This window comes from Protopterus annectens, chromosome 11.part0 (assembly GCF_019279795.1).
Source record: "Protopterus annectens isolate FY-2018-M chromosome 11.part0, PAN1.0, whole genome shotgun sequence".
Taxonomy (NCBI): domain Eukaryota; kingdom Metazoa; phylum Chordata; order Ceratodontiformes; family Protopteridae; genus Protopterus; species Protopterus annectens.
The window spans coordinates 682,868,744-682,888,404 of NC_056745.1; the positions used below are offsets into that span (position 1 = coordinate 682,868,744).

Consider the following 19,661-nt stretch of genomic DNA (forward strand, 5'->3'; position numbering starts at 1 on the left):
ATAAATTAAACTTTTAAAATTAAGCATGAGTACATTCTAAAAGTAAGCAAATGCAGAACTAATAAAGGTGTAGTCTGAGAGCAGACATGTTAATAGGAAAGCAGCCATAGTTTGCTTGATAAAAAGGCTGTATAGAGGAGAGTGTGCCACGTGGTTGGTTTTTATATCGATAGGTTTCTGTGTGAGATGGACAAGTGCAATGGAAATTAGTACTGGGGTTGCTATTTATAGCTGTTGGACCACTGAAAAAGGGAGAGCTGTCACATTTTTCATTTTTTTCTGGGGAAGAGTTACTGAAATCTCTATCTCACCACCCCATCTCAGATTCCACCTAAGTAAAGAAAGGGAAGTCAGTGAATGTTGTTAAACAAAGAACTCTGCTGTCTGACGATTTCCACTGTGAGGTGGTCACAGATGTGTGTGTGCTTCAGCCTCTCAGGACATTGCATTTACCTGGACTGGTAGGCATGCTCTGAGGCAAACTGTGTGGAAAGCAGTTGGACGACACAGATCAGCACTGCTGGTGATCGATAATATTAAGCCTGAGTATCAGGGCTTTCATGGAATGCACTGGAAAGAATACATGTGAGAGAAGTGTGTCAGCTATGACTAAAATGGAAAATTTGTAAAAATGTAAAGAACTATGGCAGTTGTATACTGTTCAGTGTGTAGTTTGTGTGAGTGGTGTATACAGGAGTTACCCATGTGAGTATGGGTTAGTGGCTTCGAAGAGTTATCTCCTACGCAATATGTTTTGGACATGTTTATTGTTACTTACTGTTGCTTACATCCTCACTGTGTGATCCTGATTTGTCATTTGTGATTTTGAGCCACATCTATGCTACAATTTACCCGGAACTTCTGTTATGTCAAAATGTGTGGTGTAAGGTTCAAAAGTGTGGTTTGTCCAGCTTATACAGAATGGACATTCAATTCAATTACCTCGTACAGCAGGTTATGGCTCTAAGTTTTCTTCCAGCAGAGGAGATTGCTTAAGCTTTTACTAATCTAGCACAAAAGCTGGGACTTAGGTAGAAAAGGGATCCTGCCCTGTGGATATTGCTCAAAGGAATAACCTCTCCCTTTTACTCATATTAAACTACTGGAAGGTCTCTGAACAGAAGTCCAGATTTGGACCACTATAGACAAAAAACAAACAAAAAAAACAGGGTACATGGCATTAGTGGTAGTGGAGTAACCCCGCCAGTAGACATAGGGGCAGAAGGTCTGGGTGAAGCTTGCTAAATGGACAAGTGAGAAGAGTCCTGAAGGGTTTTGAGCAGACAGGTTTTACAACTGGATGAGGCCAAACAAGGGGAGCCAAGCTTGTCATGACCATGATGAGGCTATGAAGATGACTTTGGGTTTGTACTTTTCGGTTTTCTGGAGAAATGTTGGAATAATAGTAATAAATAAATAAAGTACAGAGAAGTTTGGGTGACCAGTCGAACTAGAACATTGCTAGGAGTCTGCCCTCTGGGGTGGGGGACAAGGGAGAAAAAGCTGCTGTATTTCATGTTGGATGGAAATGCAAGCTCCAGGATAAATCCTGGCTTGTCCAAATGGTGAAATAAAGCTGTGACTGTCAACAGACTTCTGGATCTCTCAGGCAGCACCAGAAGGTACTGCCTGAACCTGTCCACTAAACTATTAGCTTGATCAAGGATGCAGGGTGATGAGCCAATATATCCCACTCCCATAGCCTCATGGTCTCCTGACGTGGAGGGTAGTAATATACCCCTCTGGCTTGTTGATGTACCATGCTAAAACCTAGAAAGGTGCCAAAGCAGCATAAGGGTGCTCTGCTGCAGAAGCACTTTGGGGTCCAGCACTGGAAGGGTACAAGTAGCGAGTTAATAGAATAAAAAACAACTTTAAAAGTGGATTATAACAATGTATAATTCTAATGGGAATTTAACACTTTGCACATTTTTACTTTCACAGTTTCAGTTTCTGCATCTGAATTTTGGCTTGTTATCAAATAAAAACTACTGAAGTTGCATTACAGTATTAGCACCTGTGATGTTTTGGAGCTGTATGCTTCTCTCTCACACTATGGTATATGAAGCCTACAGTTGTCACTGCTGACTCTTTTAAGTGCTTACTGCAGTACATAAAATTCTAATTTATGATATAAAATAACTAATTTCTTTAGTTGTTTCATGTTTCCAATCAGTTTGACTCAGGTGATACGGAAGTTTGCAAAACAGTTGGATGAATGGTTAAAAGTTGCCCTTCACGATCTACCAGAGAACCTACGGAACATCAAGTTTGAATGTAAGAGCTATTTCTTTCTTTTTGACCACTGCAGATCTCTGTTATTTTGTTTGCTGTGCTGTTTATATCCTTGCCTTCTCTATTTTCATCTCACTTGTTCCTCAAGGAACATAATCAGAAGTAATTTCCAAGTTTTTAAGACATAAGGGCAGACAGGTGATTCCCTTTCACTACCTGACCAGTGCCCTTCATGTTGGGAGGATACACAAACAATGAACGAACTGCTCACCAACACATACCTACTCAGCTCTCGTTGAGGATGAAGCTATTGCTTCTGATCTACAAAGTGGGATCTCTGAGGTGTAAGTAAGGTGCAATGTCATTATGTAGTGACGGAACATGCTGAAGGTGTAAGTAAAGTGCAGCGTCACTGTGTAGTGAGGTGACATGCTGAAGGCATAAGTAAGGTGCAGTGTCACTATGTAGTGAGGTGACAAACTGAAGGTGTAAGGTGCAGTGTCACTATGTAGTGAGGCAACATGCTGAAGGTGTAAGTAAGGTGCAGTATCACTATGCAGTGAGGTGACATGCTGAAGGTGTAAGTAAGGTGCAGTGTCACTATGTAGTGAGGTGACATGCTGAAGGTGTAAGTAAGGTGCAGTGTCACTATGTAGTGACGGGACATGCTGAAGGTGTAAGTAAGGTGCAGTGTCACTATGTAGTGAGGTGACATGCTGAAGGTGTAAGTAAGGTGCAGTGTCACTATGTAGTGAGGTGACATGCTGAAGGTGTAAGTAAGGTGCAGTGTCACTATGTAGTGAGGTGACATGCTGAAGGTGTAAGTAAGGTGCAGTATCACTATGCAGTGAGGTGACATGCTGAAGGTGTAAGTAAGGTGCAGTGTCACTATGTAGTGAGGTGACATGCTGAAGGTGTAAGTAAGGTGCAGTGTCACTATGTAGTGAGGTAACATGCTGAAGGTATAAGTAAGGTGTAGTGTCACTATGTAGTGAGGTGACATGCTGAAGGTGTAAGTAAGGTGCAGTGTCACTATGTAGTGAGGTAACATGCTGAAGGTATAAGTAAGGTGTAGTGTCACTATGTAGTGAGGTGACATGCTGAAGGTATAAGTAAGGTGTAGTGTCACTATGTAGTGACGGGACATGCTGAAGGTGTAAGTAAGGTGCAGTGTCACTATGTAGTGAGGTAACATGCTGAAGGTATAAGTAAGGTGTAGTGTCACTATGTAGTGACGGGACATGCTGAAGGTGTAAGTAAGGTGCAGTATCACTATGCAGTGAGGTGACATGCTGAAGGTGTAAGTAAGGTGCAGTATCACTATGCAGTGAGGTGACATGCTGAAGGTGTAAGTAAGGTGCAGTGTCACTATGTAGTGAGGTGACATGCTGAAGGTGTAAGTAAGGTGCAGTGTCACTATGTAGTGAGGTGACATGCTGAAGGTGTAAGATGCAGTGTCATTATGTAGTGAGGTGGCATGCTGAAGGTGTAAGTAAGGTGCAGTGTCACTATGTAGTGAGGTAACATGCTGAAGGTGTAAGTAAGGTGCAGTGTCAATATGTAGTAAGGTGACATGCTGAAGGTAAGTAAGGTGCAGTATCACTGTGATTGAGGTGACATGCTGAAGGTGTAAGTAAGGTGCAGTGTCACTATGTAGTGACGGGACATGCTGAAGGTATAAGTAAGGTGTAGTGTCACTATGTAGTGACGGGACATGCTGAAGGTGTAAGTAAGGTGCAGTGTCACTGTGTAGTGACGGGACATGCTGAAGGTATAAGTAAGGTGTAGTGTCACTATGTAGTGACGGGACATGCTGAAGGTGTAAGTAAGGTGCAGTGTCACAATGTAGTGAGGTGACATGCTGAAGGTGTAAGTAAGGTGCAGTGTCACTATGTAGTGAGGTGACATGCTCAGCTGTCTGATCTTTGACACCTTACCATGTGGGAAATAACCTTTGTCTCCATACCACCCTTTCCAATGATAGAATATACCTCCAGCGATTATAGAATGGTACAGCAGTATGGAAAGGTACCAAATAAGAAAATAATCTGTTTTTTTTTTGCAGATGTAACATTATCAAGTGTAACACTGAAATAGGGCAAAGCAGAAGGAGGCTGTGGGAAGGGAAGGACATGAAACAAATTTCAAATAAAAGAAAGAAAGATGAAGTGTATTTGCAAATGTATTTGCAGTGACTATCTAGCCATATTCTGTTTAACTAGAGAAAATAAAACACACTGGATTGTGGTACCTAGTGCTTTGCAGTAGCATTAAACTTTCTGAATAATCCCAAGATCTTTTTTCTTTTCCTTGTGAAAAATACATCAGAATTGTGGAAACTGTTCTGTTTTTATGCCATAAACATTTGAAATTTGTCATATTTTTTAAGGTTATGTGGAATTTACTCACCATAATGGTCATCGCATGACATATTCAGACCTGTATCTCATAATGTTATTTTTTTCTATTTTTTTAGATTTTAGAATAGAACGAAATTAAAGGATTTGCTGCCACAGTGATGCACATTGTTTTTCCAACCTCAAATTAATAAAATCAATATCACCTAAAATATCTAAATATTTTGTGAAAATCCTTGGATTTGGGTATACAAAGCACATATATAGCAGACTTACAAACTCTGCACTTTTGTCGTGCAAGTCCATTGAAGTGATAAAATGTCTTTAGTAGTTGCAGATGTGTTAAAAAAACAAAACAAAACAAAAAAAAAAAGAGTGAGTGCTAACAAAGTATTAAGCCTTTTCCCAAAGTTTAAACTTTTAGCATGTACCATAGACAAAATATTCTTGCAAGTCTCATATGTGAGTGATAAGAGATTCAAACACAGTTCTCAGCTTTTGGAATTTTCCAATATTGCTAGTACAGAAGCTAATTTGTGTCATGAATAAATGCAAGTAAATTAAAAAATTCTAGAAGGTGTCAATTACAGAAAACAATATTGTCTGTATTACAGAGCTCTCTAGAATGACAATTTCATAACCAAACTTTTCAGTATTTCCATGATACCGCACTATGAATTTTCATAAATCTCTCCATCATGCATACCAGAATGACTTTTCCATGTATCATAGAACTCTAAAACCTATCTCTGGGAGATAATATTTGTTCACAATAGCTATTATTATGGAGATGATCATTTGGATCAAATTATGAAATACTGTCATTGAAACTTTTGATGTTAAAGTTCTGCCCCATTTCTCATTACAGGATAATGGAATTTTGGAAAAATGTCATTGGTACCACCAATTTCCTGTATGCTATCCCATCTCCAAAACATGCATTACAAGGACACTGAATATACCAGCTCTAAATGAAGGACCTGAAGACATTTGAACAATTTTCAAAATTTATAATTTGATTTCTATTTGGGAAGTAAGAGAATTTTCATCAGTTGCAGTATATTTACCATAAATTATCATCACACTGGGTAGGACTCATACCTAGAGCAGAAGCTGTACAGAGGCCGTTACACCTAAAGTACCAGAGTAAGGCATGACAAGGGCACACTAAGAGACAGAACATTACAGCCTTTCTGCCTGTAGCATGTAAACAGCAGGCATGCAGCATGGCAGCCTGGACACCATCCAAGGGTACAGCATTTAGCACAAAACATAAAGACTGCTCACTGGGTACATACTGTATATAACACCCATGGTGTGCAGACATGAGTCATACTGCTTTCATTGCCAGCGGCCACAGGCCCAATTATTGTAGTCTCACACCTGTGTACATGTAAGGTGCACAGACTGGCATGCTGAGTTCAAGGCATGCAAAATATTACAGTCTTTGTGTTTTCTACACAACTGGGCTGTGTTGGAGTGATATATGTGTTTTGGATGCTTGGCACTGGGGAGTATAATGTGCATCTTTATGTGTGTGGACAAGCGTGCACACACACACACACACACACACAAACATATGATGTGGTTCTTTGTGTAAGCACAAAGACATACACACACACACACACACACACACACACACACACACACACACACACACACACACAAACATATGATGTGGTTCTTTGTGTAAGCACAAAGACACACACACACACACACACACACACACACACGATGTGCTTCTTTGTGTAAGCGCAAAGACACACACACATGCATGCACACACACGCACACACACACACACACACACACACACACTTAAATATAATGTGCTTCTTTGTCTAAACACAAAGACACACAGACAAACACACACACTCGTGCATGTGTGTGTGTAAATATAACACAGAGGTCCTAATTGCTACCCATTAATTTTGTATTTCTTTGTCTAAATACACACACACACACACACACACACACACACACACACACACACACACACACACACACACACACACACACACACACTTGTGCATATGTTTGTAATTATAATGCATAGGTCCTAATTGCTACCCTTTGTTTTTGTATTTGTACACAATAAAGCATTGGCTGATCTACAAGAATACAGGATGCTATTCAAAAGTCTCATAATGTATTTCTACATATTATTCACATATTCATTTCATTACACTTTAGTGTGCCATGAATGATGTAAGCTATTATCTGCATTATTGATCACCAAATAGCTATGCATCAAGAAGGATGCCACAAAATGTCCACTAGTAAAATGCAATGATAACTATGATCCAACAGCAGCAGTAGCAGCCACAGCAGAGCACATTGTGCTAGGTCAGGAAATAAGCTTGGAATGAACAGAAACAATGCCTTCTATTGTGCATGTGCACAACTATAACACACACATGAAAGCCTTCTGCTAGGGCAGTAGAGCTATTCTTCATAGTAGCTCTAGTGCTTGTGCTACACAGAGTGGTACATATTGTGGTGCTGTCCGAGGCATGCTGGAGGACTGATTTATGCCTTGCTGTTCATCTCTATGTTGTGGTTATCTCTGAGGTATGCTGCAGGACTGATCCATACCTTGCTGTTCATCTGTATGTTGTGATCTCCGAGGCATGCTGCAGGACTGATTTATGCCTTTCTGTTTATCTGTTTGTTGTGGTGAACTCCAAGGCATGCTGCAGGACTGATTTATGCCTTGCTGTTCATTTCTATGTTTTAGTGATCTCTAAGCAGGACTGATTTATGCCTTGCTGTTCATCTGTATGTTGTGGTGATCTCTGAAGCATGCCGCAGGACTGCTTCATACCTTGCTGTTCATCTGTATGTTGTAGTGATCTCCTAGTCATGCTGCAGGACTGAGTCATGCCTTGCTGTTCATCTGTATGTTGTGGTGATCTCTGAACATGCATCAGGACTGATTCATGCCTTGACATTCATCTGCATATGTTATGAACACCAACACTGGCTGTGGAAATCACAAACTTCTGCACAAGTGCTGTTTTCCAGCATCATCATTAAATCATAGACAAGTTTTTCTTTCATGTATTTCCACATGCACTATTCCTGCATGGAAGACACCACCTATTCATAGTATGTATTCATAGACAAGTAGTGCTTTGAGAAGCACTGTAATTTATTGCTTGTTTTTAAAACTCCCAAGTTTCAGGGCATGGGGCTAATGTAGATAGAATTACATGTAAAATAGATGCAGCTACACATTTATTTTAAATGCATATCGCAAAGCTAAAAAAAGTTAAAAAAACACAGATGGTCAAATTAAGGAGTGTTTGCTCATCTGTGAATACCCACCCAAATATCTGAATCTTGTCCACTGAGTAAGAAAATAAATTATCAGGATTAGGGCTTCCCATGACTGAATTTCATACCCCAAAACCCAAAATGTTACCTACCTGAAAAATGAAGAAGTTTGCCGTATTCTCTACTCACCCCATTATAATAATTTACTTTCTTCCTTTCATTTGCTAACTGAGTAAATGTGTTAATTGCAAGGGACCTGTTTCAGACACAATATAGATTATTAAACTGGTAATAAGAGGCTCATTATAAAGCGTATACTGACATCAAAAATCAAAAAAATATATCTTTGAATTACATTGAAAAGTGCATATATGCTACTACTTCACTATAGTCTTATCCTAGTTGCACGCTAAACTTTGTGCAGGTTTGTCTGTATAAATACAGTGAAGTGTTGTTTCTTCTGTTCAACAGCAGGGTTGGAAAGTGCAGTAATGCAAGTAAACTTACTGTAACAGCAGACATTTGAAAACATCACTGTTGTAGTAACTTAAGCTATGTGGGAATAGTGATGACAAGCAACAGACATCCGTTCAGTTTCCAAAGATTTAGGATGCCTTCTACACTCCCGCACATCCAAGGAGGCATGATATGTGAGTGCAAAAGTCAGTGTATAGGTACCAACATTCAGCTTTCATTCCTCTCAAAAAAGGGAGGCCAGAACCTACAAAAATATCAAGTTGTGTACTAGGGGAAAGGGGGAAGCAGGGATAAAGGGGAACCCCACCCTAGAAAACAGGTAAGGTTAAAAAAAAGCCCCAATAACAAAAAACTCACAAGAAGGTCAAGAAAAGAGCAGGAGGGAGGGTGTTAAAACTCCAACAGTGATGCATTTAAACATCTACTGTTACGGTAACTTTACACAACTTTACTATGTTCATAATTACAACATTATTGTAGTAACCAAAGCTACATGGGGTGATTACCAAAGCTTAGCTAGTTAGGGAACAAAAGAAGAGCCCACCAGTCCCTGGAGAACAGTGCTAGCAAAACATGCTCTTGACCTAGAGTCCATCCCTTTCCAAAAGACTCATGCAATAGCTCTTGTAGAATGGTCTTTGACCTTAATGAGAATAACAAAATAGATTAAATGGAATAACTATTTGAAATAACTATTTGGAAACAGTCTGCTTCAGCACTGGTTGTCCCATCAATGAAAGTTGATTGGAATTTCTGGAGTCCTTTGTCCTGTTAGTGCAGCAAAAACTTGTAACTCATGATATTTTCCTGCCAAAGTCAGAGCAATGAGTAATGCTCCAAACACACCAAAATCAACAAGAAAATAAAAAACACAAAAATAAGCACCAGCACCTTACTTTATTCATCAACACTGATCTGGCACCTCGTCAGTTCGGCTTCAAGGATCAAAGTGAAACAATTTCAGCTGATTTTTATTTTAAAGCAAACAGCCATTAAGAAGATCCAATCAACCAATTTAAACATCAATTGTTACATATAAATCTTATAAACACTTTAATACATATACGTTTTCATTTTATAAATATATTATATATTATATGTTGATATAACTTATTATAATTCAAATATTCAAAACAGACTATCCATATAGCAATAAATATAATTTATATTAATGAATAAGAACCTAAGCAATTTACCTCTTAATTACCTAGTTCTTGATTTAAACCTAAGGGCAACAATGTTTGAAATTTAAATATCATCCTGATTTCCAGTTCTAGCAATTTGCTAATATAGTCACCCCCTCTAGGTAGAAAGGGTTTAACAAGTACACAGAAAAATAAATCACAATCAGAACCACCATGCATTTCATAGAAGTATTTGGCTATAGGAATAAAATTATTATGATTCCTCACATCCCTAAGGTGTTCAAGAACCCTATATATCACCTTATGTTTGGACAACTACATCCCAGAATATATACAACTCATGTTGGCCTGCAGTTAAAATAGTACCTAGAGTTAAATAATTTCCCATTAATAAATGAACCAGATAAATTCCTCACTCTAGAACATATACTGCAATGGCCACAAGGAAATGTCCCTAGTGGCAAATCAATGTTTGGCCCTACAACAAAATTATGGTTTAACAATTCTTTTAAGTTTTTTCCTTTGCTAAATGAAAAAATAACATTTTTGGGAAATAGATGGCATATATTATCATCTTCAGCAATAATGTACCAAAATCTCCTTACAATATTCACTAAAAGATGAATACCTAGTATCATAATAGAATTTATTACTCACATCAGTACAATCAGAAGAAATTGTTCCTCAAAATATGTTACTATTACTGTTTACTTGTATTTTTTTGTGTTTTTAACGTAACACCCCCAAGCACACATTGCTTACAATATTTAAGTTTTTCTTCATCATACCCTCTATTTTTCAACCTCCTTTCAACATTATAAAATTCAATTAATTTCAAATTTTCATCACTGGTATGATCAAAAATTCCCTTATATTCCCCATAAGGTAAGGAATTCAATAAATGCTCAGGATGCATGCTTGTTGCATGCAAAAACATGTTCACTGAAGTCTGTTTTCTATATGGTTTAAAACCTATGGCCTTTCCATCCCCATAAAGTGTCACATCCAAAAAATTAATTACTTCCCTATTTAGCTCATAGGAACAAGTTAAACCATGATCATTGCAGTTTAGGTTATCAAAAAATTCCAAAAATTCACAAACATCACCTTTACAGATGAAAATAAGATCATCTATAAACCTCTTATAGAACAAAACTTTGTTCTTATAAAACATGGTTGGATATATTAATTTTTTTCTCAAAATATCCCATGTACTCTATAGCATATGTGGGTGCATAAGAGGCCACCATTGTTGTTCCCTTATGCTGCAAGAAAAATTCTCCCATAAAGGAAAAATAGTTGTGGGTCAAACTAAACTCCAACAAGCTGACTAAAAAAGCTGTTCATGGACCGTCACCCAAATTATCAGTTATGGCTTCCAAACCCCATCTATGTTTGATGTTAGTGTATAATGATTTCACATGAATTGGAAACCCAGTAACAAAGTTCCTGCCAATAAACCTTTGCTAGCTCATTCAATCAAGTCCTGAGTATTCAAAATATGTGCAGAAACCTTACATAAATACTTTTTCAGGTGAAAATCCAAGAAACTGCCAACATTACTTAAATAAGAACCCAACACTGAAATAATAGGCCTTCCAGGTGACTTCCTCAAATTTTTGTGAACCTTTGGCAATGCATATATTATAGGGATTATAGGTTTCTTAATATACAATTTATTAATATCCCTTCTATCACAAAAAACTAAACATTCACCCCTTTCCAACAATGTTCTTCATTATAACTATTCACAGTGTTCACAAACATTTATATTCATCCTCACAATCAAGTATGTTGGCTAACATTTCACAATACATCTTTTTCTCCAGAATCACCCAATTTCTACCTTTGTCTGCACATTTAAATATATACTCAGTTTTTAAATATTTTAAAGTTTGTAAAGCTAGCCATTCATTTTATGTCAGATTATATAACTTCTTTTGCTTCAAAAATCTACCAAATGCAGTAGAAAATTCCTTATACACAATTTCTGAAACAAAAAAAATGGCAGGTACATTCAGCATAGGTATACATTTGCTTTCCACCAACAAGATAGGTAACTGTAATTTACCATATCGAGTAGTATAGCAAAACCCTTCCACACCAGCATCATTATTAAATGTATCCACAGGTTCAAAATCAATGTCATATATAGAAACATTCATTAATTCCCCTTCAAATGCGTTCTCCGTATCATTTAAATCATCAGTATTGACAACTCTGTCTAAATTATCTTTTGCTTTTTTAACAAAATACACACATAGCAACAATTTTCTACAAAATCTTTTAAGTTCAAAAAACAAATCAGCAAATGAGGGTATAAAAGTGAGTACAAACTTACTACCCTTAATTAATAGTGCCCTCATCTCATCAGAAAGACACAGTTTAGACAGATTGATAACACGCATTTCTTTTTCATTGTACTCGCAAATGTCATTTAAAAGTCCATTACTTAAAATGGTTTCTTCCCTTTCTTCCTCCTCTCCCATGATTTGTTTGATTTGATTGAAAGGACCGACCATTGCCAGTAGCTTGCTACTTGGTTAGCGTTCTCAACTTCAGGAGCAGGAGAGTCGGCAAACAAAGCAGTTTTTTGGCCATCTTGCTCAACAGAAGATGCTGACAAACTCTGGCACTTCTGACTGCTATTCCTGACCTTTGGCCTGCTATGTGAAGGTTCACGCTGCCAGGAAAATAACACACCAGTTTCATAATCCTTCATGTCACGTAAGAGTTTATTTCTCTTACTTCGAATGATCTCACTTTCTAATTTATGAACCTTTTCACGAATAGAAGACATTTGCACTTTGTAACAGGAATACTCCACCACCTCATCCTGTAAGTGCAATATCTCGGCCTTCAGTTTTTCATGTGTCCTCATGTTCCGTTTTACCAGGATACGAAGCCAGTCAATAATGCACTGTAAGGAGACCTGTTTACACTCCTCAAACAAGTCACTCTCGTCTTCAGCAAAGCTCATAGCAGGTAAACGATCAACATGCAAACCCCTAGGGGTTAAATTTAAACTGACATACTTGTCAAGTAAACAGGTATCCAGGAATAGCGCTACTTTTTAGCCATCAACCTCTCCAATTGCACAAATTGCCCCCTCAGGATCTTGACCTCTGCTCACATTCCATGGATCCATCTGTGCAAACTTCTTCTCTCATTCATTGAATATATCCCAAAAATTCAAATTTCCAGGCATGTCCAAAAGCCCAGAACCACCAATTGTCTGTGACATACCGGTGCTGGTGCCACTATGAATACTCCAAACACACCAAAATCAACAAGAAAATAAAAAACACAAAAATAAGCACCAGCACCTTACTTTATTCAGCAACACTGATCTGACACCTTGGCAGTTCGCCTTCAAGGATCAAAGTGAAACAATTTCAGCTGCTTTTTATATTGAAGCTAACAGCCATTAACAAGATCCAATAATTCAATCAACCAATTTAAACATCAATTAATACATATAAATGAGTAATGCTGTTTTCAGTGTCAGGACCTTTAAGTCAGCTTGATGAGCTGGTTCAAAAGGAAAAAGTATAATTTTTTGGAACAAAGTTAAGATCCCAAGAATCACCTGTTTTCTAGGTTTACAAATGTGTAAAACCCTTCCAAAAACTGTTTTATTTGAAATAAAGAAAAGAGGATCTAAGGGAAGGCATGCAGAAATGGCTGAAAGATGAAGCTTAATAGACAAATAAGAAATACCAGATTTCAGCAATTCACACAGATATTGGAGAGTCAAAGGCACTTCTGTCTTTAAAGAGTGTTGCTTTTGTTTAAGGAATCAACCAGAAAATCTCTTCCACTTGACCAAAAAATTTTCTAGTAGAGGGTTTCTTAGCCTCCTTTAATACCTGCAGCACATTCTTTGAAAATAGGTGCCTGCAAGGGATTAAAATTCAATCATCTGTGCTGTCAGATGAAACATTTGTAAGTTGTGGTGATTCAGGGACTCCTTCTACTTCTGAGTAAGTCCATCCTGTGGGGAGGTTTGTGGGAATTGCTCTTGGCCATTTTCAAGAGAAGAGAAAACCACTGTTGCCTAGGCCACAAGGGAGTTATCAATATTATATTTGGAGAGTCCTTCTGGATCTTTAAAATAACTCTGATTATCATGGAAAATGGATGAAGATTTCCATTCTTGGGAAAGAAAAGGCATTTGTCTTCCAGACCTTTCTGCAAGGAACCATGCATCAGATCTCTTTCAACTGTCTGATGAGAATGGAGTCGAATAGATCTACCTGGGGTGTTTCCCAGAGGTAAATAATCTCCTGGAAAACCCCTCTGTGTAACTTCCATTTGTGAGAGCCTGTCCTGGTAATTTAGAATGTCAATAAAGAAAGGGTACCTCCTAATGCTAAAGTACAGCTATCAGTAACAAGTAAAAACAGTATTCAAAATGAAACACTGTACAACAATGGCCAATGAAGTAAAGTTCTCTTGGAGAATAGGTAGTGTGGTTAAATGATATAAAACTTAAAAGTGCAACATATATAGCAAAAAACTTGCATACATTTCCAGTACTTAAATTAAATGCACTTACAACATATTCACGCTGTGAATGCAGTTATACCATAGCGAAATGATAGCTCCAAAGTTTCCAGTCTTATGATGGCTTCAAAGTATCCAATCTTTCTGGTCTGATATACAAAGTATCCACACTGAAGATGTAGTAGCTGCTATGTGACTGCGATGAACTGTGATAATAGCTTAACCAGTCTAACAGATCAAATAAAAGCTTCTAGCTTTAATGGCAGTTAAAATCCTTTTATTGTAGAAAAAGTTAAAATCTTCATGTCAAGTTAAAATCTTGATGTAGAATAAAACAGTCCCTATGTATTCCAAACGATAAGCGCTTTCGGTATCTTCTTCAGATCATAGATATTGGGACTGGAAGTTCCTTTTTATAGTGTTTGCTTCTTTTACTGTTGAGACAATCATTCAATCATCACACTGTCAATCAGCTGTTTAAACACACCAATCCTCTTTCCTCTCAGCTGGGGGTGTTCCATTTCCTATACTTTTGCTTTTGAGGGATGTGACCACTCATGAATTATTAAGCCAGACACACCTCCATGTTAGCTGATAGTTGGTCTTCTAGCTTTTAGTATAGGTTTCAGTGGGATGATGTTATTCAAGCCTGGCTCAATATCAGCACGGAGGTTCACAATCCACTTACTCTCCCTGCATTCAGTAATATTTTCAATGTCGCCTTTCCTTATTCCACTATATACATTCTCTTTCACCTTATAAGTGAAAGAATCACTGACATTTCTTTCAGCATGCATTGCTAAAGCATTATGTGGATCTTTATTGGTAATGTCTCTTTGATGTCTCAAAATGCGATTTTTAAACATCTGATTAGTTTTTCCTACATAGAATGCAGGCCATAGTTTACAGGTAGCCATGTACACCACATTGGGGGTTATACAAGTGGCTTTGACATTAAAGGTGTATTTCTTCTTTGTCCTTGGATGTTCAAATTCGTTATTACAGTCAATCAGTGGGCATGCTGTGCAGTGGCCACACTTGAATGTGCCTTTATGTCCAACGATTTTATGTTTGCTAAACCCATCCTTTGTGCAAAGTAACCTCTTTAAATTTTTCTTATTCTTGTAGCCAAAGCATGGTGTTTCACCTACAATGTCTTTTAGCTTGGCATCCTGGGTGAGGATTGGCCAAAACTGCCTTATTATGGATTTAACTTGTGTGTTGTCTGCGCTGTAAGTTAACATCACTCTGGTGGTTCTGTCTTCTGTCTTGTTTTTCTCTGGGATAACTTCTTGAACATTCACATCTTTTTCATTATAGCCTCTCTTTATTAGGTTTTGTTGTAGAAACAAAATGTCCTTTTCTCTTGTCTCATCTTTGCTACATCTTTTATGTATTCTTTGTGTTTCATTTCGCATAATATTTTTAGTGGCATGTTTAGGATGCATGCTGCTTTTCAACAAGTAATGATTTTTCCATGTATTTTTTCGGTGTAATTCGGTTTCCAACATGTTTTCGTTAAGAATAACATTCACATCCAAAACTGCAACTTGATTATGAGAGTGTTCTGCTGTAAAGTTTAGAAAAGTAGTAGTCCTATTTAGATATTGATGGAATGATTCAAATTGTGGCACGGCTCCTTCCCATAAAATAAAAAGATCATCCACAAATCGACCATAAAATTTGATGCATTCATACCATGGATTATTTGAGTTCAATACATGCTCCAATTCCCAGTCTACAAGCACAAGATTTGAGTAGCTGTTCGCACAAGGGGTGCCCATGGCTACCCCTCATTTTTGCCAAAAGATTGATGTACCATACACAAAATAATTATTTTCCAGTATTAAATCTAATAAAGCACAAATCCTATTGGTTTCATTAACAGTATTTTTTGTGGCTTAAGATCTTTCTTACAGCTTCTACACCTGCTTCATTGGGAATGGAAGTGAATAAACTATTCACATCCAGGGTGGTCACAAGTAGGTGGTCATAATCAGTAATGTTATTCATGGTTTGATTTATCTTTCTTAAGAAGTCATCAGTATCCTGCAGAACTGTATCAAAATATTTTAAAACAGTTCTCAATTCTTTCTCCACAAATAGTGACATTGTTTCTGTCACCCACCCTTGTCCTGCTACTATAGGCCATAGTGGAGGGTTATGAAGGTCCTTATGAATCTTAGGAAGTCCATTAATATTTGGAACAGTGGGTTTTGTGATGTTCAAAAAATTGTAAAGGTCCAGAACTACTTGGCTTCAGTCAACATATCCTGAAGTAAGGAAGACACTTTTTGTATAGTTCGATTTAACTGGAGTGGTGTAACTCTATGGTATGTCTTTTCATCTTGCAACATGGTGGTCATTTTCTTCTTATACCAATTAGTATCCATAACCACTATAGTACCTCCTTTGTCTGCTGGTTTGATTACCACATTCTCATTTTGTTGTAAGTTGCATAGGGCTTGTCTTTCTTCATACATAATGTTTCTATAATGTTTAGTATGCATGTCCATTCTTAATTTCTCCACTGCATTATTACACAGCCGCATGAATAGTTCCACAGCAGGATGGGCTACAGGTACAAATGTACTTGGTTTCCTTAAGGTTCTAACTTGTTCTGTGTTTGTGCCATAAATATTTCTTAATGTCACATTACGTCCAAAATGCTTTATGTCTATAACAAATTCATTCAGATCGGATCTTAAAGAGGGTATGAAAGTTAACCCCTTCTGTAAAACAGAAGTTTCTGCTTGGGTCAATTCATATTGAGAAATATTCATCACTATAGAACTGTTTAATTCAGTATTTTCTTTCTTTTTCTGTCTTGACTGTGAGTTTGTGGGTTCTTGTAACTGGTTTGATTCAGAAAAACCGGAAGTTGTGTGGTGATGGGGAGAAATGTACTCCCTTTCTTAGGAATGGTTCCTGTTTCTGAGGACGTTTCAACAATCCTATCTGCAGGATGTCTGGTGCTAGGGTTAAAGTGATTTGTAGTAGATCTTATTTCCTCCCTTGAATCATCAGACATTCAAGATATAACAACAGTGAGGTTTCTTTCTGACAAGTTCAGTACAGGGATTTAGAAATACAGCAAGTGCTGAGTCCAGACTGATTAACCACTGATTTTTTTCCCTGTACAATCTGGCTAGAGGAATGATACGTATTGTAAGAGCTGTAGTTCCAAATATCCTGGGACATTCCCTCGTTTTTGCCAGAGTTTGGAGATAAAACTGAAGAAATTGCTCTTTGTAAAATACTTTTTCTTGAGGCAGAAATATCATCATTTGAGACATGTCTAGCAGGTATCCTAGAAAAGTTATTCTGCGAGAAGGAATGAGAGATGAATTTTCCAGACTGAGCTGAAAACCTATGTTGAGAAATGTGAAGACTCTAGGCAGTCTTGAACATAGTGACAAATGGACTCCAGACAATCTTAAATAGAGTTTGCAAAAAGAAAATAATTGCCCAAGAAGAGAAATCCATGGATGCCTTGTAATCTGCAGAAGAGCAATCACTGATGCTAGATAATTTGTGAATACCCTTGGTGCTGTGGGCAAAGCAAAGGGTATAGAAGAGAAATGAAAATGTAGGCCAGGACAGAAAATTGTAAAATGAGCCTGAAATTTCTATAGATGATATATGGTAACAAGTATCTTTTAGACCCAATGTTACCAGAAAACCTACAGAAGGGATCAGGGGTAGGAGAGACTGTAGAGAAAGTATTCTGAACTTTGATCTTGATATGGAGATTTAGTGCAGAGGTTAAAAACAGGTCTACAGGTTTTCTCCTTCTGGAGTACAAGAAACATTATTGAATAGAAACCTCCTTTTTGATCTTCTGGTACAAGTTCTATTACTCCCAAAAAATGCATGTAAGCAATCTTCTTCTTCTTCTTTTGGCTGTTCCCGTTAGGGGTCGCTACAGTGGATCATCTGTTTCCATTTCTTCCTGTCCTCTGCATCTTGCTCTGTCTCACCAACCACCTGCATGTCCTCTCTCACCACATCCATAAACCTTATCTTAGGCCTTCCTCTTTTCCTCTTACCAGACAGCTTCATCCTTAGCATCCTTTTCACAATATACCCAGCATCCCGCCTCAGCACATGTCCAAACCAATGCAATCTCACCTCTCTGCCTTTGTCTTCAAACCGGCCAACCCGACCTGACCCTCTAATATACTGATTCCTAATCCTGTCCATCCTCATCATACCCAGTGCAAATCCTAACATCTTTAATTCCACCTCCAACTCTGATTCCTGTCTTTTTGTCAGTGCCACCATCTCCAAACCATATAACGTAGCCGGTCTCACTACCCTCTTGTAGACCTTCCCTTTTACTCTTACTGGTACCCATCTGTCAAAAATCACTCCTGACACTCTTCTCCACCTGCCTGTACTCTCTTTCTTCACCTCTCTTCCACACTCACCATTACTCTGAACTGTTGATCCCAAGTATTTAAACTCATCCACCTTCACCAGCTCTACCTCCCTACATCTTCACCATTTCCCTATCCTCCCTCTCATTCACACACATATATTCTGTCTTAGTCCTGCTGACCTTCATTCCTCTCCTCTCTAGAGCATATCTCCACCTCTCCAGGATCTCCTCAACCTGTACCCTACTCTCACTACAGATCACAATGGCATCCACAAATATCATAGTTCTCTGATCTCGTCTGTCAACCTGTCCATCATCATTGAAAATAAGAAAGGGCTCAGAGCTGATCCTTGATGTAATTCTACCTCCACCGTGAATGCATTTGTCACTCCTGCCGCAGACCCACCACTGTCACACAACCCTCTTACATATCCTATACCACTCTTACATAATTCTCTGCCACTCCCAACTTCCTCATACAATACCATAACTCCTCTCTAGGCACCCTGTCATATGCTTTCTCTAAGTCCATAAAGACACAATGCAACTCCTTCTGCCCTTCTATATACTTCTCAGTCAACACCCTCAGAGCAAACATCGCATCTGTAGTGCTCTTTCCCAGCATGAAACCATACTGCTGCTCACAAATTATCACCTTCCTTCTTAACCTAGCTTCCACTATTCTTTCCCATAATTTCATGCTTTGGCTGAGGAAGTTTATCCCCCTGTAGTTACTACAGCTCTGCACATCATCCTTATTCTTCAAAATAGGCACCAAAATGCATGTAAGCAGTGCCGGCATGAAAAAGATGGATTTGGTTTTGAGGATGGCATGGAATTCCAAAGACTGGGGGAAGAGAGTCCTACAGCCACCTGTATCCATTCTGAATGATTCCTAATACCCAAGAATCTGTTGTAACCTGGTGCTACGGTGAAAGATGTAGAGAAATATGTTTTTGAAAGGTTTAGAAGACTGACAGGGTGGAGAGAGGATGGAGAAGGAAGGACAGCACAGTCATTCATTTTTCTTTGGCTCCCTTTTTCTTAGAACTGCCATGCCACTACTTCTTAAAGATCAACTGCAAATTTATTTTTGTTATAATTATGCCCTCATCTTATAAAGTAGGCATTCTTTTTCTAAAATGTGTAGCTTTTACTTAGTTACTTCAGTGGACCTATAGTTATTAAGTTTAATGAACTGGTGTTTCTATTTTCTGAAGTCTGTAGCGGATTTTACTACATGGTAAGCAGAGTGCAGCACAAACAGTTACTCAGTCTGATGATAA

At 38.1% G+C, this 19,661-nt stretch overlaps 1 protein-coding gene across 2 annotated transcripts in view; it reads left to right on the forward strand.

Annotated features, from left to right (window-relative positions):
- Positions 1-19,661, forward strand: part of RFX4 (regulatory factor X4) — a 690,122-nt gene that overhangs the window by 399,239 nt on the left and 271,222 nt on the right. For both annotated transcript variants that reach the window (XM_044088142.1, XM_044088143.1), the window contains exon 9: positions 2,177-2,277. In XM_044088142.1, the coding sequence (XP_043944077.1) occupies positions 2,177-2,277 (101 nt within the window). The remainder of the gene's footprint in view (positions 1-2,176; positions 2,278-19,661) is intronic.